The sequence below is a fragment of the Calliopsis andreniformis genome, chromosome 9 (genome assembly GCF_051401765.1).
Source record: "Calliopsis andreniformis isolate RMS-2024a chromosome 9, iyCalAndr_principal, whole genome shotgun sequence".
NCBI classification, from domain to species: Eukaryota; Metazoa; Arthropoda; class Insecta; order Hymenoptera; family Andrenidae; genus Calliopsis; species Calliopsis andreniformis.
Window position 1 is genome coordinate 20568253 of NC_135070.1, and position 24060 is coordinate 20592312.

The 24060-nt window shown below is 44.0% G+C and overlaps 2 protein-coding genes across 4 annotated transcripts in view; one reads left to right on the plus strand and one right to left on the minus strand.

The window, feature by feature from the left end:
- The first annotated feature begins 8191 nt into the window (after positions 1 to 8191).
- Positions 8192 to 9200, plus strand: LOC143183634 (LHFPL tetraspan subfamily member 2 protein-like). Its single transcript, XM_076385278.1, has 4 exons — positions 8192 to 8321; positions 8537 to 8809; positions 8885 to 8998; positions 9058 to 9200. The coding sequence occupies exons 1-4, from the start codon at positions 8192 to 8194 to the stop codon at positions 9198 to 9200; spliced, it is 660 nt and encodes a 219-aa protein (XP_076241393.1).
- A 772-nt stretch (positions 9201 to 9972) lies between these two features.
- LOC143183550 (uncharacterized) overlaps positions 9973 to 24060 on the minus strand; it is a 31259-nt gene continuing 17171 nt past the window's right edge. For all 3 annotated transcript variants that reach the window (XM_076385111.1, XM_076385110.1, XM_076385109.1), the window contains exons 7-14: positions 18404 to 18726; positions 17154 to 17502; positions 16685 to 17013; positions 16225 to 16600; positions 15895 to 16147; positions 15646 to 15831; positions 15420 to 15557; positions 9973 to 12425 (exon numbers count right to left, since the gene is read on the minus strand). In XM_076385111.1, coding sequence (XP_076241226.1) covers positions 12192 to 12425; positions 15420 to 15557; positions 15646 to 15831; positions 15895 to 16147; positions 16225 to 16600; positions 16685 to 17013; positions 17154 to 17502; positions 18404 to 18726 — 2188 coding nt within the window. In that variant the 3' untranslated portion in view covers positions 9973 to 12191. The remainder of the gene's footprint in view (positions 12426 to 15419; positions 15558 to 15645; positions 15832 to 15894; positions 16148 to 16224; positions 16601 to 16684; positions 17014 to 17153; positions 17503 to 18403; positions 18727 to 24060) is intronic.

Here is a 24060-nt window from a genome sequence, read left to right on the forward strand (position 1 = left end):
TAGTATTCGTCGAAAGGAAATTGGAACGTGAGTGGAACCCCATAGAAATCATGCGTCGCGCCGCCACCGTGTCTCCCCAATGGGTTCTGGTCGCGGCGCGTATAGCAGCGATCACCAGCGAGTTTGGCTTCAGTTCAGCTCGGCGCCTTGACCGTGTAGCTCCAGGAAGCGGACGTTCTCGAACGTGAAAGCTTGACGGGAGGAACGTTCGCTTGACAGCTCGGTTCTCGTGCTCGGACGACCATCCACTGCCTCGCTGTTCCAGTGCAAAAAGGAACACTTTATCGTGGCTTCGCATAATTAGCTGTTCTGGGAAGGGTGACCACAGGTGGGTGACCTTTTTCGTCTTTATTCATCCGCATGACTTAAAAAACTCGTGGACACTTTATTTATTGTCTTTACTTGCTCATTTGATAATGGATTCTAGCACCCTTTACCCTCTGTATTTGAATCTGGATACTGCTTGTGTTCGAAGAGCGCGAAATTATAAATGCAAATTGAGAATAATGAGTTTAGGATAGCTTAATTAATCTCTAATGCGAAGTATTAGGAGTTATCGAAGTTGAAAAGCGAACGGGAGCGGGAAAATAGGAATTTACGAGACAAGATGTTCAGACGAGGTCCTCTGGCGAACACAAAATTAATGCGCTTGCGACTCTGAACGCTTTTGTGCTGCTCTCTCTTTCCCTGCCGCGCACACGCGAACCAGCCCTGGCCAATTGCATTAATTTACGACTGTTTACATCACGAAGCCGGGGTGTGCCATAAAGCCAGACCCACCACCATGAATTATGCATCGCAGGGTGGTTTCGGCTCTCCTTTTTGCCCTCGGTACGCGGTGGTCCACGTTGCGTCATGATTCGACGAAATCCGTACACCTATCGCGGTTTCGGAACAAGAAGGAAAAACCACCAAGAAACTAAACAAGATTCTTTTCGACACGGGGAGTTTGCTTAAATTAGAACGAATTATGCCTCAGCGGGACCCTCAGACTACCAACTCATTAATTCCTCGTTTTTGCTCGTCTGCCCAGCCAATCTTTTTCAACCATTAACGAGGGAAACATGTCTCTTCACGATCCACAAACGCCACGTAATATTCTCTCGAAATTCATCGAGTAAGCAGTTCACCGGCGAGGATGTTTCGCATGATGGTGTCGAATTTTCTACTCGAAGCTGGCCAAAACGTTGGCGAACTCCAATTACCTAAATCGCTCCGAGGGTTCCCAGGTTCAGCGACCTGCTCTTCATCTTCCGGAGCAATATTTCACTGGTACAGTCAAACGTGAAACACCATGAGACTTGGTGAGGCAAGCGCGAGCTGAATGAGAAGCAGTTGCATAAGAAACTCTCAGTTGAGGAGGTGACCAGAGCCGAATTTCGTGGGAAAAAAGTGTGAATTCGTTGTAAAAGTTGGAGATGCTTGATGAACGTTTCGAGTGAAATATTGGCGGAGGTATGTCAGATGTGTGCGGTTGGTGAATGCCCGTCTTAATAGAGGCGCGTTCCTGCGGCTCGCCGTGCGGCCGTAAACCTCGAAACTCACAGATCTGGTTACGATCCGGAAACCACGACGGTTCGGGGCCCACGGGGACACCTATGACAGTTATTACGTGGCGAACGAAACGGCCCGCGAAGGTATTTCTACGATGCAATAACGCTGCGTCCGCGCGGGGACACGTTCTCACGCGGACACCACGCTTGCAATTCATTGGCCGCGGTAAAACGTTGGATTTGTAACTGGATAAGACGCAAGCTTTCGACTCGTCGCGAAAACGATCACTGTGAAACGACCCTGTGCGCCGAATCTGGTGTTAACGGATTTTCTCAGCTTCTAACAAGTTGCTCTGAAATCCAACTGCTCTTCTGATTGGGACAAGCGTGAAATGCAATTGCAAGACTCAAACTCGCTTTCGATCAGGGGCTATCGTCCCGAAAGCATGTGTACATTGGTGACGCATCTTTCTGTACACACAGGAGCCATGAGGATCGAGTACGTGTGTGCAGGGACACGCGTGTCCACGGTGCGAGGGTGATATCGAAATACTATCGCTTCCCACGCGAGAAGGAGCCTCGATTCTGTTCTCTCGCCGTGCCTTCGCCTCTGTTCACGTGCGTGCGTAAAAGCCGCCTTATTGGGAAACTTTAATGGCTAGACCACGCCGAACCACGCGTCGAGAATACTTTATGCCTTTTGCCTTATTTGTCCCACGATTCATATCGCAACGGAGGAGACGGATTCGGTGTAACGAGTCCCTTTCGCGAGCTTTCGCAACCTCCTGCTCTCGATTCCTTTGGTACAGTCGGGAGCACTTGCTCTCGAAGATCAAAGTCTGGTCTGGGGATTTGGAGCAGGCAAAGTAAGCTTGGAAAGGACCTTCTTTCTTCTGACTACGCTAATGATTATCCCAGTTGCGGAGGAATCGATTTCCTCAATTGACCTACCTCTGCTTGAGTTCTCAAAACGCGAGGATATTTCGAATTGGCAGCCAAGACTGCATTACAACTATGCTTGCTTGTAAAATCGCCTTTTCTTTTTTTGAGAAGGGGGAGGCTTCTTTTTTCCTGGTACGTACCTAAGGAAAGAATGCGGGCGACTCGTGTCCAACGAGACGCTGCCCGAACAAAGGGGTCCCACCGATTTCTGACGGCAGATACCACATGCTGTCGTTCCCTCGCCGCCTCAAACTAGGTCAAACGCAAATGGATTTCCACGATACCGTTTAATTAATGCCGAAGACGATATCGTCAATGAAGCCGCTAATTGAGTGACTCGTTCGATCCACGTTCCCTCTACTTCTATATCTGTTGTCTTATGACTAATGCCAACCTTTATCGATGATTTCGATTACTTGCTACACAAATGCAGCGTGGAGTTTTTCGGAGTATTTAGGTATTAGGGACTAAGATAGCTTTTGGACGCGTGGATCGTGCCTGGAACGATGGGATTTGCTCCGAGATTCCGATTGAAAGGCCTTCGCTCGCAACGATTCGCCGTAACGCATTTTAATTGCGACTCGTGGACGGTGCGCTAAGTTATGCCAGACGCGTGATGGCTGGAATCCTCGATAAAATAAACGGAAGATATAGCCACTGATTCTTATCTAATACGTTCTACTTTAGAGATAAAGGTCGTCGGAGCATGAAACGGAAGATTTACAATTGATTATTATCAAGTGTTTCATTTCAAATTTCGCGCACGGATACTTTTATTTTATTTGCACTTCAAGGCTACAAGTTTCTTTGCAACTCAGTCACTAGTTAAGAGTTTCTATAGTTAGTAGAAAATTCGCAGCACTTTTTGCGAAATTCTTCTACAAGAGCTCCCTTCGCGCCCTTAGCGACGGCGACGCGCGTGCAAGTCGTTTGGGAAGCGAATGCACGGTGCATTCTAATCTTCCTAGCGACTGTATCGATGCAACCGACGTCGTCGACCGTCTATACCAAGAAATCGAGCCCCCGTTGCAATCTCTACGATCTGGAATGGATTCGTAATCGTCTGTTTTAATGAGTTTCCACGGAATCGCGGCTGGTGATACGGGAAATTTCTTTGCGACAGAGGAAACTCGTCGGTTTTGTTCCTAGTATGCAACTCACGATAGCTAAATATATCGCGTTGAGTTCATAGTGCTCGCTACACCAGACGAGAGCTTATCACGATTTTCAGGAAACGCGCGATGCCCACTTGCCATCCCCAGCGCCGAAACGTTTCATTCGCTATATGGTGCGATTAAATGCACCAGACTTCACTGCATCTATTTTTAGTAAAATGAACAAACATTCGTAGAGTGATTCAATCCGCCTACGTCCGAGAAAATATACGACAGAGTGTGATCGATGGGCCCACGAGCCGAGTTCACAATCAAGCTTCATAGTCAGGTAGAAAAGAAATATCTGAGCTCACTGACTCCGAAGAAGTGGAAGAAGAAATCCAGTTAATTCCAGTTAAAAGTCGACGACTCATGGACTCAATTAAGTCTGCAAAGGTCTCCTCAACGTTAAACGAAAAGTAACGAGTTTCTTGGCGGGTGGAACGCCGCGAAATTTGTCGCGAACAATTCGTTAGCCATTTTCCGCGGGAGCACAGAGACGGCATTAAGATTCTGCAACGCATCGAGCGTATGCCAACGACTCTCGCGGACGCGTGTGCGCGCTCGCGTATGCAGCCTCATTTGTACCAACACGTATCCAGAAACCAATTTATATTTATGATGTATCGAGGCTCGATGACACAGCGACTGGCTATGCTGGTCTCGAACCAGCTGGGACTAGCAGGAAGAAATGGAAGAGGAGGAAACCAAGGAATAGAGGAAAGGGGAGGAGTAGAGAGGATGGGAACACCCGATGAAACTATGTTCTTAATTCTATAATTTTATGCTGGTGTTAAATTTATGATTCTGAAACGATTGAATTGATCTTGTCGGCGTATGGAACCTCAGTTCGATTCTCCTGAAGGATAAGGATTGCATTTGACGTGGTTGCAATCATACAGAAAATAAATCCGATTGAGTTTCATATTCTCCATGGTAAAATAAGTACACGTACGACCACTTTAATACGCTAACTGCCACATCATATAAAACGAATAAACAGTCGTTCGAAAACAGCTTTAGTTAGCATTAGAATATCTTGAAGAATTTCTAGAGACTACAGAGAGATATAAGATAAAGGGAATATAACTAAAATTGAATGAACATGAGAAAAAAAGCAGAAGCGCTCAGAGATGACAGCGCCTTCTCGCGAATAGAGCAAAGGTGTCTAGGGAAACGAAGGAATTGAAGAGTTCCCAGCAGTGGTCGATAGTTGAGGCTGAAGGGCTGGGAGACGCGTAGCTGGATCGCGCGATCGACGATTATCTTAATTGCTGGGCCTAGCTGGATGCGCTGGAAATCACCGTTAAGCTCGTCGTCTTGCTCGTGGTACCTTAATTATCCCGACGGTCATTCCTCCGAGCACAGGCGCCTAGCGTCGAACTGTTATCATGGGCCCTGTGGTAAATAGGATTTCGCCTCGCTCGGAAGTAATTCCGCGGAGCGTGCACTTCCTGCTGATCGCCGCGCGATACGCGTGGATCATTAATCACCGATCCCTTTATTCTCCCGAAACGAAGCTCCGTGTACCCGAGAGCCGATTCTCGCTTAAACGATCAGCGCTGCAATTTTCAAATTCGCTCATCCTTAGGCTAGCAAAGAATCTTGCGAGAGGATGCTTTACATTGGAACTCGGATGTTTTTGCAAAGAATACGCTTAACGTGGAATGCCGTAGCCCTTTCGAAAGAGATTCATGGTGGATAGGCGTGGCTGTTCCTGGAACGCGAATCGTTCTACGAAACTGTAAATCCGCCCGTGAATAAAAGGTAATTCAGCGTGGTAATCCCACCGATGAGAGGCAGGGATCCAAAAAGGAAATCAACTATGCTCAGTTTCCTGTTCCACCCGAAATCGAGTGACGATCCACCCCACGTCGCGAGACGATAAACCGTGAAATTATGCGTCGAATAAAGGTGTCGAGGTTCCTCTAGCAGGTTTCGGTCGAGGGTCGGCGAGAAGGCTTCGTGGAATCGTTTCCCCAAAACGGTTAATCGGGTCGATCGACTAGACGGACGAGAAAATACTCGGTCGGCTGAAATCACGATAAATTACCGTCGGATAAAATCGACGGTGTGTACGCCGCGAGGAGGCAGATCAAAGAAGAGGGAAAAGAAGAGGGAAAAGAAGAACGAGGTGAGCCTGGGAGGATCTTCCAAGGGAAAGAGGGAACGAAAACAAGAGACCGGAGAAGTAAGGGAGCACCTGTCCAACAGCTGCTTCGCAGATGCTTCTCGTCGCCGATCTGATGCGGGATTATGCAATGAGTAGGTGTCTCGTGTTTCTGAAATCGAACGCCGATTGTTTCGTGCTCGAGCAATTTTCGATCGCAGAAATTGCGAGCAGTCTTGAGAGGTTTCCCTGAAGCAGCAATCATTTCAGATTTCGCAACACATTTCAGACAATCGATCGAATCTACAAACTTTGATACTAATTCGACACCAGCTCCTTATGTAACCATAAAATAGGTATTATGTAGAAAGGTCTGAAGAAACAGAGGATCAATGAGATTCACATCAGCCAGTTCAGGCTCGCTCCTCAAAAATAAAGGAGCCTCGTAAAACGGTGACCGCTGCTGGCCGGAAACGTGTGATTTGAATTTACGAGCGTGGAGTTCGCACTGGCCGTCGACTTACGCCCTTCCGATAACGAGCTGCCGGACAGAGGACCCATTGCTGGATGACTAATGGTCGGCGTCCCTCGTGCAGGAGCCATAAGGGGGAGGAAGAGGAAGGACTTTGCATTCCGCGAGTCGAGCAACTTCGCGAGTTGGAAACATTCCTGAAAGTGTCTTCGCAGACTTTTATTTCAGTAAAACTTCTTTCAACAAATTCAGAGCTGTAGGGCCAATACTCTCCGCGTTGGTTCGATCGAAACGCAAGGTCTCGTCCCTGATCCAGTCGCTTCCATCGAATTAAACTTCGGAAATTAATTCAGTATGGGGACCCGTGTCGAGACAATGGGCCCCTACTGCACTCCGTCAAGGCGTGGCAGGCCACAACAATGAACGCAACGATTAAAATGAAAGAAAAAACGTGGCTGTCCGTCTGTCGAATGACAGTCAGCCTACGCGCGAGCTTCGATCGACCTTATCTGGTTGGTCTTTCTTCGAATAGTTGATTCAAATTGTGCTTCATTAAGGTCTTCGCGTTTGACACTTAAGACCTCCAGTTTTTAATGCCCCAGATATCTCGGCGGTGAAAGAAAAAAAGATCTTCGACAATGTCTTCTTTTTCCTAGCGAATTTCTTTGAACGAGCAGCAGATGTTGGAATACAGTTTCTTGCCTTCTAGCTTTCGGGGTCAAGGACCGCGAGGTTCGATGAATCAATCTGCTTCCGGTGTTAAAGATTCATTAAATCCACCGCGAAGTTGGAGACTGTACAAACACAAGCAGCGATTAAGAGGGTGATCCTAAGTAAACTGCCTTCCAAGTGGCTTCCGTGGAGGTCACGCGCAAGAAATGATAAAAATAAGACCGGCAGATGCACAACGTGAAACGAATTTAATTAAACATGCCTGCCTACAGTACTCGAGAACGTTGCTATTATTATTCAGCGTCTCTTCCGTTTAATTCCCGCGCAACTCAAGTGTGATTGCTCTGCGAATCGAATATAAACATCTTAAGAATCCTAATTGCTCCGTTTTGCCCAAGTGCTGCAAACATTTAATTAATTTTTTCTACAAACGTATTGCTATATTTTTTCACTTCAACTTCAAGCTTGATCTTCCGCGCGATAACGGAAAGGAATGCAGCGGGACTCGTAGAAAAAAGTCGATGAAGATCCTTTCAGTTTCTTGATCCCCGAATAAACGACGGTCCCAGAATCGAGTCGACCGCAGGGTCTTTTTACTTTCAAAGACCACAGCGCATGGTGGCCTACCGATTTGCCACGTGGCGGCGACATCAAAGAACAGCGCTCATCTGGCACGGAGGAATGAAAGCGATTAAGTTTGCGGGTTAAAAAGGGGATCAAAACTCTCGTGGGCCGCGGAGAAGGAGAAGACTCGCCCACTGACTTGTGGACAGATTCCAAACCTGAGCTGATCTAAAGTTAGAAGGAAAAATAGGTCAGTTTTGAGGGAGGGTCTCTGTTTCCGATCGATCTCTTGTGCCCTATGTTCCTAGGCACGGGATGCGAAGGGTTAGAATATGAATGGCCCTAATTAGAACAGTGAATCATGTGTTTCATGGAGCTCTTATTAGTTGTTTCAACATTTCAGAGCTATTTTATAGGTGACGTTAGGTAGTAATCAGTTTTTTAGTTGAAGAAGCGTTTATTCGTACAGCTGAAGAGGAAGCTTCGGTAGAGGCATCAAGAGCTCACTAGTGTAAAGTAAACTCCTGTCAAAGTGAAACGAAACGAGGAGTCTGATAAGCTGATCGAACTGCTCAAATTCCAATCTGACTCCACACTAAATAAAACTGTTTTATGAGCTACTAGAAGAAAGGTTCTTTTACTAGCTCACGTTTATGAGTTTCTCGAAAATCGAGACATGTAATACGAGACTACTTTTAATGTGTATGATCTCTAATTATTTCTGAAATGTTCCAGGGGCAAGTTGAAGTCGAAGGATGGCATAGATCCACAACAGATTGGCAGCATGTGCTATGTGATAGTCACTGGTCGTAGTCTGCTATGGACACTGCTGTCCCTAGTGGCGTTAATGGCAGTTTTATCGGGCCTCATCACTCCCAAGTGGTTGGTTGGTCCGCAGACGATTAAAGACACGAGTAACTATATTCACTTACTTAATTTTTACGAGCACCTTTGACTTCTGGTTAGCAGACGTCATTAACTTTTGATTACACGTAAGCAATGAATGTTGTCTATTAAAACGAAGCTCGCAGACTTTAATTTGTTCCATCCTTACACGCACCTGTAACATGAACTATGTTAGATAAAAACAGACCATTATAAATTAAAAAAAACTTCTGTCAATAACTAGAAAATGGATCGGAGTTGTACGTTCCAACGGTGGGAATCTTCAACCGCTGCATCAGGTTACACGGAAAGACTCACTGCGCGAATTTCAACATAGACGGCTTTGCCACGAACTCAAGCGTCTTTCCAGGTTGCTGGAAGGCCTCTTACTTTTTTCTTTCCCTTGGCCTGGCAATCATGGCAGTAACAGTGCTCGCAGCTTTACTTGGTTGCTGCATACAGAGCATCGGTAGAAAGAGCATCTTTAACTTGGCGGGGGTGGCACAAGTTATTGCGGGTAATAGATCAATAATAATGCCTCAGTATTGTATATTATTCAAGTATTTCAGTCTTCCTTTTCTCTGATCCACAGGGATATCGTATCTGTTGGGAATGATTCTGTATCCCGCCGGCTGGGGAGCAGAAAGAGTTCAGAGGATCTGTGGACCCGAAGCGGACGCCTTTTACCTCGCTGATTGCACTCTTGGTAAGACACCCATCACACAATAATCAAAGCAAAAGATTAACTTACTTAAACTCTTTCAGGGTGGGCCTTCTACAGCGCCATGATAGGAGTTGGGCTCACGTTCGTCTGTGCAGTGATCAGTGGTCAAGCAGAGAAGTCTACGGCGAGTGACAAAGTTCAGGATAAAATGAACGAAGGGAAAACTTTGATCTGCCTCGCGTGAAGGAACGAAGACATGGCAGATTTAGTTAATCGAAGTTTTCGAAATGTCGATTCATTTACGAAAAGGAGGAAGGGAAGCTGGAGAATGAGAACAGTACGTTTTCTTCTTCCCCTCGAAACGGATAAATATGATACGAGAAGAAGAGGAAATTCCTTGTGGGACCAAATTCGAACTCTTTGAGTATTACGGAGGTTCGTGACCTTTGTCAGAGGGTCGACCGAGTACTTATTGCAGGAGCGAATGTCACTGTGCCAATATTTCTGTGAAATGCTTTTCAAGTCCTTGCAAATGAACTTCAATTTGCTACAGAAATAGAAACTAATATTACAGCTACTGATGACTTTTATAGTCTATTTTTATAAAATGTACATGAAAAATAGATATTTATAGGAAATAAGGTATTTACGATGAAGATAGAACAATACTGCATAAGTCACAAATAAAACGTGAGTGTTGTAAAAGAATCGCTTTTTTCTTTGATCTTCAGTTTACTGACTTACACGTGAAATATTTCTTTCATTTTTTATTAATTCATCGAGAACAAGTGTATGGACAGTTTACTAGTATCTAATAAATAAATAATCGTAATTGTTTATCGGCGTAAAAAAAGAGGAACGATCGATAGTTGACACATTAACATCGAATCGTTCAAACGGTAAGTAAAAAATTTTCGCGCTTCTTCTCGTTTTTTGGAAAGCTGTTTGGTGTTTCATAAAAAGAGAACAAATTAAAAGGAAGAGAACGCTTAAGAAAGAAAGTGTGATTGCAACGATAGCGATCAAGAATTGTATATTTTGGATAGATTTTTGAGAAAGTTCAATAGAATTCTACTAAAGAAGCGTCGTGAAATGGTTCTGAACATAAATTACTACGTGAAGTGAGGTGATAGGCTCTAAATGCGGATTACGCATATATATAAAATACGTCGAGAGACAGCTTAGAGAAGAAGAGGAAGAAGAGGAAACAGAAAAGAGGATTAAAACGAGTAAAAACGAATCGCGACTCCGCTAGTGGCCAATACGTACACCTAACATCGATTTCTGTGAATTACGCGATTACTTGCCTGCAGTCGCTCGCTTTTTCAGTCACACGTATCGTTTTCTCTCTCGCATATGTACAGTCGCTCGCGGCACACGCTTGTTGCATTAAAAAAAGAAACAAACCTAATCGCTACTTGCTCGACAACATTACAGAAATCTCGATTGACTCGCTACAAATAATCTACGCTACTTATCGTCATCAAATCTTAGGCGGAACGGATAAATGAGAACAAAATCAAACGACGATCACGAGTTCTCGTTTTCTTCTTCGATCGAGTATGTACCACACGAACGAAACGATTGATCAATCGATCAACAAGAAAGGGTTTTCATTCTCATTTATCGATGCGGGCTCGTGTCTCTCGGTCGCTGTGTCGCGCCGAATCGCCTGCTATGTCAGTCGACTTATGTACAATACACGTATAAATAATCAAGGCACCGAGGGAATCAACAGTCAATAAATAACGCATCCCTGCAAACGCGCAAACAGAACGACGCTTCGACAATCTTTTTAACGCGGAATCAAAATCGTATCAGCACCTACACTGACGTGGAGAAACTCAGATGCGACATAGCCAAGTGCACCGGAGTTCATTCAGTTAAGTAGCGCTTGCATGTTATTTGGTTGGACGAGCTCTAATTACACCTGCTGACGCCTGTCTACCTACCGCATAATCCTTAAAGTTAACGGGGTGTTAAAGTATCGGGCATTTCTAGACCGTCTCTCTATGGGAATGTCAACTCAGACAAACGTAGGTCCAAATTTCGCGTCAAATTTCTGAACGCCTCATCGTTGTCTCCCATGACGCGGATACTGGGAAAACTAATCAACAGCTAATGACACTTTTCGACTTTTCCACTGGGAGACGTTAATACCGCTAAATAAAATACTAAGTGGGATTAGAAGGATATTGTTAAGCGTTATGCAAATGGTGTCGTGTGATAAAAATAATAGGAATCAATCCTTTTTCGATCTTGATTGTTCGTCGCTGTTTTACGGAGAGAAGCGTTAGGCGAACACAATCATTAATATGTATACTAAATCTTGCCAGGTTCAAGGAAACGTTAAATCAATTAAAAAGCGCGCCGATAAAAATCATATTTCCTTTTTAGATCCTTCATTCAGGTCTGTGTCATCTGTCGTTCTTTATGCAATTTATATAAATATAAATTACTTACTAGAAACGCGATGTAGAAATATCTTCTGAAAGCCTATTCAGATAACGTTTCCTATGCTTTTCTTCTTATAAAAAATTCCTATGGGCAAGGGGCAGTCTGTATGCCGTTTCTCTACAATGATTTAGCGTTTAGAATTCTTTTTGACAACCTCGCCTTTTCCATCGCTCTCTATCCAGGGGGATAAACATGTTCAACGTCATTGCATTACTCCGTTCGTGAAATCAACAGCGTAAATCGATATAAAACGTAACAAGATCGTCGCGAAACATCACAGTGTGTAGAACGAAGGGGAACAAATGTGAGACGAAAAACACCGTAATAAAATATAAACAGTTCAATGTTAAAAAAGTGTAAAGTCAACTTCTAAAAATTCGACGTCAACCATTCAAGTATCTACCAAATGTGTTTTGTTAATCATTGCGTTGTGATGTCCCAAATTAGGCAAAAACGAGTGGCTTTTATAAACGATATCAAGCGATTTTGATTGTAGTCCAAACATCCGACCATAGTTTGCGATTCATATTCAGCAGGACGTTCTGACGCACAGGTCTTCATCAATTTAGCTGAACGAAGCTTGCAAATTGAGATCGATAATTCCGTAAACGAAGAAGATTTGATAAAGCTTCAAGAATTGCTCGACAGGCTCATCTGCAAGATTGAGCACTTCAGAAAATGGATCGAAAATATATCGCGTTTTGATCTGGCTCGAAGCAGAACGTCACTGGCCGAACGCTCAAACAAATTACCCAAGATTCAATGGTCTTTTTTATCGTTACGTGTCGGGGGCAAAGATCTTGACGGTATTCTCGGAATTTTGCGCGTTGGAGCGCATCGCGCGTCTTCGCTCCTCTATCAGCTGCCTCCGAGCCTGTTCTCTCGCTTCTCTCGCCTTCTTGTTCGCCTCGCTATTCGCCGTGGATTTTGGCTTGTGGATGGGCGTGACGCGACGCTTCGTCGTGCTGCCGTTCTGCGGACCAGCGACGACTGACTTCTTCTCTGGCACGGTCTGAAAAAGGAAGCAAAAGTCCTGCTTGACTTGTTAAAGAACGAGAACGTGACTGGACTAATACTCCAAGGGATCGAAAGCCGATGACTGTTAACTCTTGACGATTGACTTTTTCTGGGGATTCGAAATGCTCTTCTGAGAGATAAATCTATTTTATGTTATTGCGATTGAGTTAACAATCATTTTGAGAGAAAGACATTGAGATAGGAAAGGTTTTAGGTAATTGAGGAAGAGAATATACTTATGGAGGGGTGATCTTCTAGCTTCTTCCTCTTCGAGAATCTCTTCGATAACTACACTTTTATCAATTTTTCTTTCGCAAAAACGAATTCGCTCTAATCGGAGGATAAAAGATTCTGTAAACTGTCTACAGTTCATAAAAAATGAGACGCAACTATGGAAACGAAAGAATTATTCCGCGAAAACTTTTATTCCACGAGTTTAAGGAAATACATTCGATCACTGCCGATAGTCACATGTTTAATACAAATTGTACAGGACTATAGAGTTTAGAAAGTGTTGAGCAGTCGTGCCAATTTTCAAAAGTATAAGAACAAGACTCAGAATACCGTACACGTACAAGTAGAGCGACAATCGACAAAAGGTTCGATTGGATTTTACAAACGTATAAGCCTGTTTCACTCTGATATGAAGACTCTTATCACATGATGAATTTGAGGGATCTCTGACATCATCTGGGAAAAATTGCTTGCACTTTATATGTTCTAGACAACGAGTTACGTTAAGTTCTCTCTTCACTGGCACATACTTGTCAAAACTGACTGATCTGGTGGGTCTACTGTTTTCTCGACCATGCAACGGGATCACAGTGAAATCATAATGCATTTGTTGCGACATGTTTTTCACGAAATTTGGCGTAACATTAGATGATTCAAGAGTCTCAGAGATTATACTCAGTTTTCTGAAGCTCGTGCAATCTCTTAATTTCGAATTACACTTCTCAGGCTCTTGAACTTTAATTTCAGAACTCAAGGATGATATCAAGCTGGACAGAAGATTCTCAATCTCTGTATTTCTTTCGAAGGACTTCGTAGTGTCGTCTGTAGTGTTCTTCGTAACTAATGTATTCGCATCTATTACGGTGGGAGTAATTAAACACTGAACTGAGATATCGTTGGTCACTGCTGTGTGATTCTGCAAATTTAAGGAACTTAGATTTTGAATATCCAGCGTAGTCAGGAAATTTTCTTCGGATATAATTGGCGTGGTGCCACGAGAAATAAATTTTCGTAAGAGCTCTTCGTCCTGATTCTTGCAAATCTTCTTCCTCTTCTTATCGTAGACCTTTATTCGCTCCAATTTCTCTGACTTATTTACGACTGGTGAATTTGAGAGGTTTTCGGTATTGTACACTTGCTTCAATTGACGTAAGATTTTTGGCGACATCGGTATAAAAGGTTGTGAATCGCTCAATCTCCATACGACACTGTTCGATATTTCGGCAGTGTCTTTCGATTTCTGGTCAATTTTTTTGGGAGAATCTTTTATCTTTTCCTGTTCTGTCTTCGCCCATGTTCCATGAAAAATGTACTTTTCTACTGGTTTTTTATACTTTTTATAACGTTTTTGTTTATCGTTAAGGTAATCGAGATTTGACCATACTTCGCTTACAACAGTCAGTTTACTTTTAATAGCATCATTCTGATTCTCCTTTGAGACATTTTTATTGCGACTTTCATCAACTTTGAGCCCCTGAATTTTAGTTCGACTCAAAACTAGAGGTAATTTGTCACTTTTCAATTTGTTAGATGACCACATTTTTCTTTTCGAAACCCCATGCAATACAGTCTCAAACTTAGGGAAAGACTTGATTATTTTTTCACTGTTATAATCACCGGACGAAACTGTTTTATTCGTGGGAACTATTTCTTTTGTGCAATCCAAAAAGGTGACACCACAATTTACTTTTTTAACGTTTTGTTTCTTAATATTACTATTTGTAGCAGGTGATGATGGAGGCGGATGTTTATATGATGTCCTGTCTCTTTTTTCCGGAAGAGGAACTCTTCCTTCATTCGTTTTTCTGGGAAAAACTGGTCTTGAAGCGCGAGATTTATGCTGGTCATTCATGCCTGACTTAATTGGTTCAATTTTGTGGAGACCGATCTCTGGAGTACGTGACCTGGTTTTTTGATAATCTTTTACTTCGTTTTTTAAACTTCTTCGTACCGGACTACAAGATTTGGCTTTCGATCGGACATTTTCCTTTTTTTTCTCAAAAGACACATCTTTTTTGTTTGACTGAACCATAGGACGGGTATGGCGCTTGTTTTTCTCTTCTTTTTTTATCAATTTCTGAGCATTCTTTCTTTGCTTTTGCGATTTACTACTAAGAGCATCCTTCGAAATATCTTTCTTTTCGATTTCATCTAATTCCTTTTTGAAGAGTACTTCAAACTCTTTTGACTTTTTTTTAAAATAATGCTCGGTAGTAATATCAACGAATTCTTGACGAGGAAATACATTGTAAGACCTTCGTCCCAATTCTTCCATATAAAAGGGATGCATGTCAGATTGCAAGACATCAACATAATTCACGACATAAGGAGTGGGTGGGTTAAAGGCAAGGAAAGTATTTTCTGATAGATCTATTTCCGGACCGCTCTCAGAAAGAAAGGGGTTAACCTCTAGAGATTCTGCGTCACGAACTTCACCATTACATGATTTTTCGATACTCTCTAAATTCTGTGGATTGGTCAAGACATAAAACGCATCATTGCATACGCGTGTTTCAAGTGGGAATTCTTTGGGTGCGTTCAACGAACCTGTCTCTGAAGGAATTAATTCCCGTGGTTTGCTAATCCTCGCAGACTCGAATCGTACATGCTTTTCGCTATCGAAACGGGGTGAAATAGTACAGGGTTTTTTTTTAACTCGTTTCGTCTCCTTGGGATTCTTCCACGCCTGGGATTTTCTTTCAGGACGTTTCAGGGATGGGGATGATGTTTGAGGGTAAACGGAAACACAACCTACCTCTTGCCACTGGGAATTTCGTAATTTTTCGATCTGATCGAAGAGGTCGTTTACTTGAACCACTTGAAGCATCACCATATCCCAAAACCCGGCTAGATCTTCGTTCGTCGTCGGAAATTCTTCTCCCGGCACTTGATTCTGTAAAGCAAGAAAACAAAGATCTGAAGAACCTGATCGTGAGTTCGTATAGTTCTCTTTATCAGAAGGAAAATGGAAAGGAACTTACAATGTTCTTCTGGCAGAGCCCTTCAAACTGTTGCATCTTCTGTGAAGCAAGCAACCTGGCTTTGCCCGCAGCTGAGCGCAGCTTACCGGCTGCCTCTTCCGGAAGTGCAACAGGATCGCCGCTGGCCAGCTCTGCTTCCGCCGACGCGGCCAGCGAGAGAAGCCTGTCTGTCTCCTGTTTCAGCAACTGAAACCATTTTCGTACCACCGTTTAGCAACTCTACGTATTGCCACTTTTTTTCAGGCTTACCTTCATGAAGTAGTGTCCGTCTTTTTCCTCGACCGCTTTCTCAGCCTCTTGAGCTAGCTTCGCCACGTTCGTCGAGCTGGCGCTTGGTTCTAGGACAGGTAAGACTACTTTTGGCGCAGCCGGCTGCTGGTCCGGGATGCTCGTCGTGCTGGAATTAAGGTTCTTCACTTTGCTTTCCGCGATGTTTCGTTCTAAATTTGCCGATGCTGGCATTTTTGGTGTTTGCTCCACTTTCCGTGACACTGGCGTTACCCTGACGATTAGAATATGTTAAAATGATATTTTCACGATTATCATCACATGATTGGGTCCATATTCTCTACTATTTACCTTTGCAAGGGTTTCAGGATTTGTTCCGAGCCATCCGTGGGTCTCCTAGGGCTGACTACCGGAAGCTGAGCTCGAAACTCTGGTCTCAGATGTCTCAACACTGGCAGATTTTTCAGAGATTCCTCTGTATTTGCGTTATCCATCGAAACATCATGGCTGTTGTTTGATTTATTGAAACTACTGTCGCTGTTATTCAGTCTACTAGTACTACGTTTGAAGAAGAAGCCTTGCGCGAGGGCGCCAGGACCATAGAGCCGTTCTACTCGTTGCTGAATAAAGGATTTTTCACTGCTGGACGTATTGTTCAATACCTGACTCTCTATCTCTACCGATGACCCGTTTAATATGCTCGTATCGCTAAACGAAGTATTCGAGACTGCGAATAATTGATAAGATAAATTATATTCCCTTCTGTTCGATGGAACAAGATTGCTGATTATCATTTTATCAAGTTACTTACGGTTGGCGTTAGCTTGCTTTGGAGACGATCCTGAGAAATGGGACGAGAACGACTTATTCTGTTGACTACAAGACAGCACCCCAGGACTACGTTTCGCGGGGGTATTGGGCCGAATCGGGCTAAGGTCGGGAAACGAATGCAACACACCCTTGTCGACTTCCGAGTACCCCTGGCATATACTAATGGAGCTTCTCGACTCTCTGTAAGCCTCCACTTTACACTCCTCCTTCAGGCCGTTTGAGAAACCGTTTTGTCTATCCATCGCTAACGGGGAGATTGACTGACTCTTAGGATAGGGGTGTGTTGGCACGTTGAGAGTCTCGTTTGATCTGGAAGATTTCACGAAGAAATCTTGCAATTTTGGTCTATTGTTCCCTTTAGATTGCTCTATTTCTCAGAGCTCAAGACTCTTTTTTTATACCACGTAAGAGAAAAAGCAAAAGTGCGATATGTTAAGGGCGATTTCTACCTGAATCCAGCCGGGCTGTTATCCCTCGTGATCAGCCTCGTTCCAGGACTGCTGTCCCTCGATCGAAACCCTTCCCTCAGCTTGCTGTCGTATCTGTTAATCCCCGAATAGCCGCTGATACTACAGGCCAGGCCCAAATAACTTGGTTTCTTCACTGTCAGCTGCTCCGGCTCGGGGCTGCCTCGATGACCATTGCTGACGTTCAACTTCTCATCTGGCGTCAGCTGGGTCTTTTGCAGCGTCTCGTTGCTGCCGTTTGCTAGGTTCTCTGGAGAGGACACTGAGTCACCGTTGCAAGATATGTTCAGGCTGTGCAAGGTCTTCTTGGATATATTGTCTACAGTGTTTTCTGCAAAGTAACGATTCTCGGTTGGGCCCTGAATATTCTTTCAGTTTTAGCCTACTCTGGCCTACGCCCGAAATATTCTCTAATTCTAACTCTGAATCCCTGAAATCTAAAAGCACGCAATGGAGACAGTAATCCTCATGCCATTTACACTCTGCGCACTCACGAATTCTTCAACGTCGAACACTCTTCCGAATGACCTGGATAAACGATCCACCAAGAATTCCAAGAAAGGTCGAGTAGATGAATGGTTCGTGATGAGACCATTCACAACGAGAAATCGAGGCGGCCGCGAGAGAACGGCAGATAGATCGAAACGTACCCGTTCGAAACGCGACACAGGAATAACCCTGGAATGGCAAGAGGCTGGCCGAGTAGCGACGCAAAAGAGACGACTACTCCTCTGCGTCTCTTCGTCTTCTTGGCACTGGCGATAGAAAGAAGCTGTGCCCTGCGCTTGCTGCACTCTCGTCCACGATCTAAATTCGATCGGCGCACACCGCAGCACCGAGCAAAAAGGAACGATCCCCAGGAAGGTGGAGGGATCGGTGACACTGAACGTTCCAAGACCGTCTTGTCTGAAATTCGGCGCGAGAGCCGTTCTACGCGGCCTTCGAGGCGTCAAGTGCAAGGTCACTCGACGACGACCTCGAAATTCCAGTTACTCTTAAAACTGCTTAACACTCTGCTGGCGTCTAAGCTGGAGTTACCCGCTTTTAAAATGACAGAGTGACTGCAGCCAAAAAACTTGTACGATACATCTTTACTAATCCTACATAGTTTTCTTTACCGCTACGCTGACTGTTTAAAAAAAGATTCTACCTAGATTCTAGAGCATAAGGACGTATTATTGTTATTAGATTTAGTAGTCTGTTCCCGACTGACACAGCGAGAAATAGCGAACCTGATCGGTCGGACGCAGACTGGTCGACGTCCAGGCTGCAACTGCCAATGCTCTCCTGGCTAGTCATGTTAGGATGGTGGCTGGTGACGAAGTCGATAGTGATTTTCGGGTCCGGGTCGAGGCGGCGATAATTAAGAGGCTGCACCGCGAGTGAGAGCGGCCTCGCGCGGCGAGTCGACCTGATGCCGCCGGCGCCTGGAACCGACGGCGTCAGCGTCGCGGCGCAGGGGTCGCCGACGTCTTCCAGGCCCGCTACCTCGCCGCCACCGCGCGCTTGTCCACTAGCTCGTCGACGATCCTCCTCTCCGCGCTCCTCGTGCACACTGTTGATTTTCGTCTCTTTTTGTCCCGCCTTCTTCTTTACTCTTTCACTCACTTATCTCAAATATTGCACATTACACAGTACGCCTAGTTTAAGTTGTATATCGCTAATGAAAAGTATAAATATAAATATAAATATAAAACTCAGACCGGACATACTGTGTGTAAAAATGATGGAATTTATTGCAATTTTATTATCAGTAAATCAAGACGATAAGAAAGACTGTCTTAACCCGATTTCAAAGTCCATCATTTTTTATGCATTCTCGTTGTAGAATTCCTCTGCAGTGTCCCAATGCTCTCGAGCCATTCATTAAGTTTGTAACAATTGAGAAAAGTGTACCGATTTCATGTTCGAATCTAAACTCATTATCGAACAGCAATTTTCAATATCTTCGATCGGGAAAATGATCGACGGTATGCAAATCGCTGATGGAATCACTAACCACGTGAAAGCGGAACGAAGTAGTATCTTACTTGAGACGTTACGGCTGTTTTGTTCCACTTTGGAAACGACATCGACAAATAAATTAACTTTTTGCCTGCTGAATGGCTCGGGAGCATCGTGGACATTAATTGGAAGCTGGTGCCATGTTTGTTTCGATAAATCGATCTTGACAGTATCGTTTGGTCAATTAGCAATAATCACCGATTTTCTGGTAGCATCAACGCGAACATATACTAACTGATCACTCAAGTGTGTGCTTTATAACTTTCGCGATGCTTAACCCTTGTTGAAGACGTTGGCTGTTCATTTCATCGCGTGGAAAATTGTAAAAATTTTCGTGATTTTATGTGCAATCCTGTCACGGGCCAAGTAAACGATCGTTTCATCGGCGTGAATCACGGAACGAGAATGATCCCGTTAGCAGAGACTTTAAAAAGCAAATAACCGACACGTAAACTCATCTCGTGGATCTAATTTTACGATTCGACCGGTGGCAGAACGCAGATGAGACGGACGTAATAAATCACCGTCCGCTGATACACGGCACGAGCTTCTTCGTGTTTCTTTCTCACTATAAAATATACTTTTTACAACGTGTTTCAACGTGCCTGCAAATAGCGATAGCGACAGAACTGAGTGATTTAAAGCCTTCAGGCTCGGAATTTCAAAAAAGAATTTACAAAATTTTACAACTATAAAGATATGAGATATTAACAAGTGCTGTATTTCATCGGAATTTGCAACTCACTTTGACCCAATTAGCGCGACAGAATTGCGCGCCAATCGGGAGAAGTAGTTCGCGGTGATTTCGCGCGAATCATCGCGATTATACACAGTAAGAAGCCAGTGTAAGATGGTGCATCGGCCGAATACAATTCATTCTCAAGAATCGCATGCACTAGTAGGGAACTGTGAGGTGCGCAATCGAGAAATCGTTTCTTGAACAAAGTACGAACAATTAATTCGATCCCTTCCAATTCATATTAATTAGATACAGGACGTTACATTGCGCCAATTAATCTGGAGATTCACATCACATTCGGACAATTTACATAGATTTAACATAGGACATTGTTACACGCAGCGGTTATTCTTTCACCAGACATCCAATTTCTTCGTTAAAGTTTGACTGTTAGTTGCACACTTGGTACTGTACACAAACGAGGATATACTTGTAATTCATATGTTGAACATGTTCAAACAGGTTCCTTGGAAGGTTCGAGTCTCTGTTTCGCTGTGCATGGTGCGGTTGGTCGAGTGCAGGTTCCTCTGTTCTAATCGGTTATGGATTAAAGGGGCGTTGAATCTGACGTGCAGCGAAGCGGAGGTATGCGAAGATAGTGCAAGGTGATAGAATCATGCTTGATCGTGAATGCTTCATGGATGAATCTAGACGCAATGAAATGCGTGGGAAAGAATGCTACGGGTTTCTAGAAAATGTCAAAGTGTCACGGGCGTCCACGTCGTTGTTACCATAGCTGAACGTTATCGATGCGTTTCCGAATGGCAATTAAACGTTATTAATCACGAGTTATTGACATCGTACTACAGGAACAAGGCTCCGACACTCGGAGAAGAGCTGAAAATCGCTTTGGGTGAAGAAGGGACGTTCTGTGAAGTCCAACAAAGTTGTTAGAGCAAACAGCGAGACCGGCTGGATAAATAAGACGGTTCGTTGCATCCGCGAGAACTTATAGATTACGAACTAGTAGATTGCAACGACAGGTTGAGTAAAACGAGCAAGTTTGTCGAAAGGGAGTCCACACAAAATCAAGGAAGTCAGAAAACATGCATCAGAGCCAGTGTGTCACTCAGTAAAATAGGCGCCGTACCTCCTACGCCAGTGCTTCCACAGCAGAAACTTGGAGACATTCTTTTTGGTCACGGGATTCACCGTGTAGGTGCCACTTTCGATTTTCAGAGGCATGATCGTAACACTTTCCACAGAGCTCGCGATCGTTCGATTCAGAATATTACACCGCAAGTGATAGTGGAGCCGGATTATTCGAGTTTCTATCCCGAATATCAATTCAAGCAGATTCAGGCTTCGATCCCCGCGAAATTGCTCCTTTTTTACCCATCGGTTAACATTGGCCTCAAACTTGTACGTTATTCGCGAGAGAACCTTACGAAGTCTGACCAAAACGTTCTAATACCACTTATTTGTCACAAAACTGAAGGTTATGCTTGCTCGACTTGACGCTAATTAGGAATTCGATGAAATATACTTTTTCCACAAAAATGTTAACAAGTACTTGTTGAATCGAAAGGACAAGGAAACACGCTTCGCTGAGGTTCTGGCGAGTCACGCGCTAGAAGCACGTGTCAGCCTCGATCGGCTAACATAAAGCCTTTCTTCTTCTGCGGCGACCTTTGTCACTGGCAGGAACTCGCGAAGGCACGTTGCTAGGATGACTAGTTACCGAAGACTGGCATTCCCATCTCATCTCTCTCTTCTACAACTCTAACGCACTCTCTCTCCCTCTCTTTCCTCTCTCTTTATCTTTCCTCGTGGCGAGGGCACGAGGATATTTCGGGAGCATTCAAAAAACCACGAAAGCGCACGAGTCGCTTCCTCTGCGCTCCTTGCTCTTCCCCATTTCGCTGACCCTCCAAAGCACTACCTACTCCTTGCGCCAACGAGGGATTGAGCTTTCTTTGATCCTTCATGAACTCAAATTTTCCTCATTTCTTTGACAAAATTTTCTTCCTGATAAACTACCATATTCTAGGATCTTTCCTTTGTACTGCACTTAGTTCGAAGAATTTCTCTTTGCTTCAAAATCTGTGACCATTTTTTTCAACAAAATCAATGCCACACCTCGAACAAACGATATTTGAATGCCGAGGAAACCATAGAGGTCGTTAACAAGAAAAAACGTACGCGTGCGACGAATCGGTGGCATTAGCTGCTGAAGAGGGTTAGAGAAGCACCGGGGTTACTGGCTCGAACACGTGTCTGGCACGCGCATCGTTTCCACAGAAAGCCGAGCGGCGAAAGAGAGGCTTATATTTTCGATTTCACGTTCGTAAGAGCGGCAAAGTATCTCTGAAGAAGTTCGAAGGGTTAATAACCCACCCTTTCTCGCCGCCTTTCTGGAGACTCGCTCTTTTATGCGCCGTCAATCCGTAAGCGCCTTTATGGCCCACGTAATAGTCGTTTCTAGTGCTTCTCGAGGTTGTTCCACCGTTTAGCACCATGTTTTGTTTTTCCATGTAAATCGAGGTAAACTACCATATGCAAATCGAGACTGGTGTATTTTCTGGTAAGAACAGGTTCTTCAAATGCTTTAATAGCTTTTTATTACAGAAATTGATAACCACGGAGAGGTCACTGACTCGATTATTGCAGATAACACCACGTCTTGTTTACCCAAACTTCTTTAGTTCTTGTACCTACAAAACGACCATATTGTAGCTCTAAATGAAATTCAAATATTTATTCATGTGTGCTTCTAGCACACGAGGATCATCCTCGTTGACATAGGGATCGTTAACTCCACTCTTGACATTCTCCAAACCATGGACTGGGGGAAGCTCTTCCGCGATCAACCCTTCTGTCCCTAGTCCTCACACGGTAGACCTTGTCAGTTTTAATTACCGCTACCATAAATCACGTCTAGACGTTCCACTGGGTACAGAAATACAGAAAAACGATAGGCTAACTTGACAGGATTAAAGAGAGGTCAAAGTTCACTGCCATTAAATCTGCTATCCCAAAAAGATCAAGGTTCAGCGGATCCTCAGTTTCAGTTTCCGAGGTGAAAGTGTCAACTCTTGGGTTGCAAAGAAATGCTCGTAAAGATTCTTCGCACCGAGACGCGGTATACGCTTTATCCGCAACGAATGCATCCCAGCCACCAAAAAAATCCTCGGACGACATAAATAAAGTCAGTTCGCACACGCATGACTAGCGTGAAACAAGAGCCGCCGTCTGGGAATGCAGAAAGCGCAGCTATGAATTCAAATGCAGTATGGCGTGGTCGCGGTGAAGCCCCATTCTAAGGGGGCAGCTGGACAGACGGAAAATTACATGGGGCAACGTTCAGTGTTCCTTTCAGCGTACGAAATTTGCACTGCCGGTGCTATTAGAACTTGTTCGACGTATCCTGGTCGGAAGGGAGTTTTGTAAAGCTCATGAACTGAACTGCAGTCAGTTGCATAAATAAAATTCAGAGTTAAGAGTTTCAATTTCTACGAAAAATATGTGGACAAGATGAACATCGGGAAATAAAGGAAATATGGCCATATAGAATTCGGGACATCTTTCCAAAAATGGCTAGTGCTGAAGAGATTAAGAATACCCTTCTAGAATTGTTGAGGAGGTTGAAGGTACCCATAGAACAGCATGCACTAGGTAACTCTACCCTAACGCCGTGGTTGAGAGCTCGCAAAGTATATTGAGTTACGAAATGAACGGTAAATCGAGGGGAGACGAGCCTAAAATAGAGAGCCACTGCCACCGCGACACGGTTTAAATACCGGCATTAAGACCATCTTCCGGTTATACATTACGAGCGAGCCTACAATGCCTTCCCCAAACGTATCTTTCACTTACGGTAGCAAAACGAAACCGAGATGCGCGAACTAAGAAACAAACACCCAAACATAAAAATAACACGAGTGTTTTCTTATTGGGATACCTATATTCATATAAAAAGTTTAGGAATATTATGTAACATTATTTTATGCGTTCTTTGCAAAACTGAAGCAATTGGCAAGGACATGAAGTTTTTGGTTCTACATGGACCGACTCTTTCTTTTTGGAAATCATCGGGACCAAGTGTCGCAGTAGCCAGCCAGGGGTAAGTGACACCGGCTGAACTCTCTCGTTTCTATATATAAACGAAAATAAACCAGAGTGACATTTGAACCATACTCTCTTCGT

What these genes read in the sequence shown, in the direction of transcription:
- LOC143183634 (XM_076385278.1), top strand. Translation starts at nt 8,192, where the DNA reads ATGTGCTATGTGATAGTCACTGGTCGTAGTCTGCTATGGACACTGCTG. An exon ending in GCAGACGATTAAAGACACGA is followed by an intron (nt 8,322 to 8,536) that starts GTAACTATATTC and finishes GTCAATAACTAG; the next exon opens with AAAATGGATCGGAGTTGTAC. An exon ending in CCTCGCTGATTGCACTCTTG is followed by an intron (nt 8,999 to 9,057) that starts GTAAGACACCCA and finishes AAACTCTTTCAG; the next exon opens with GGTGGGCCTTCTACAGCGCC.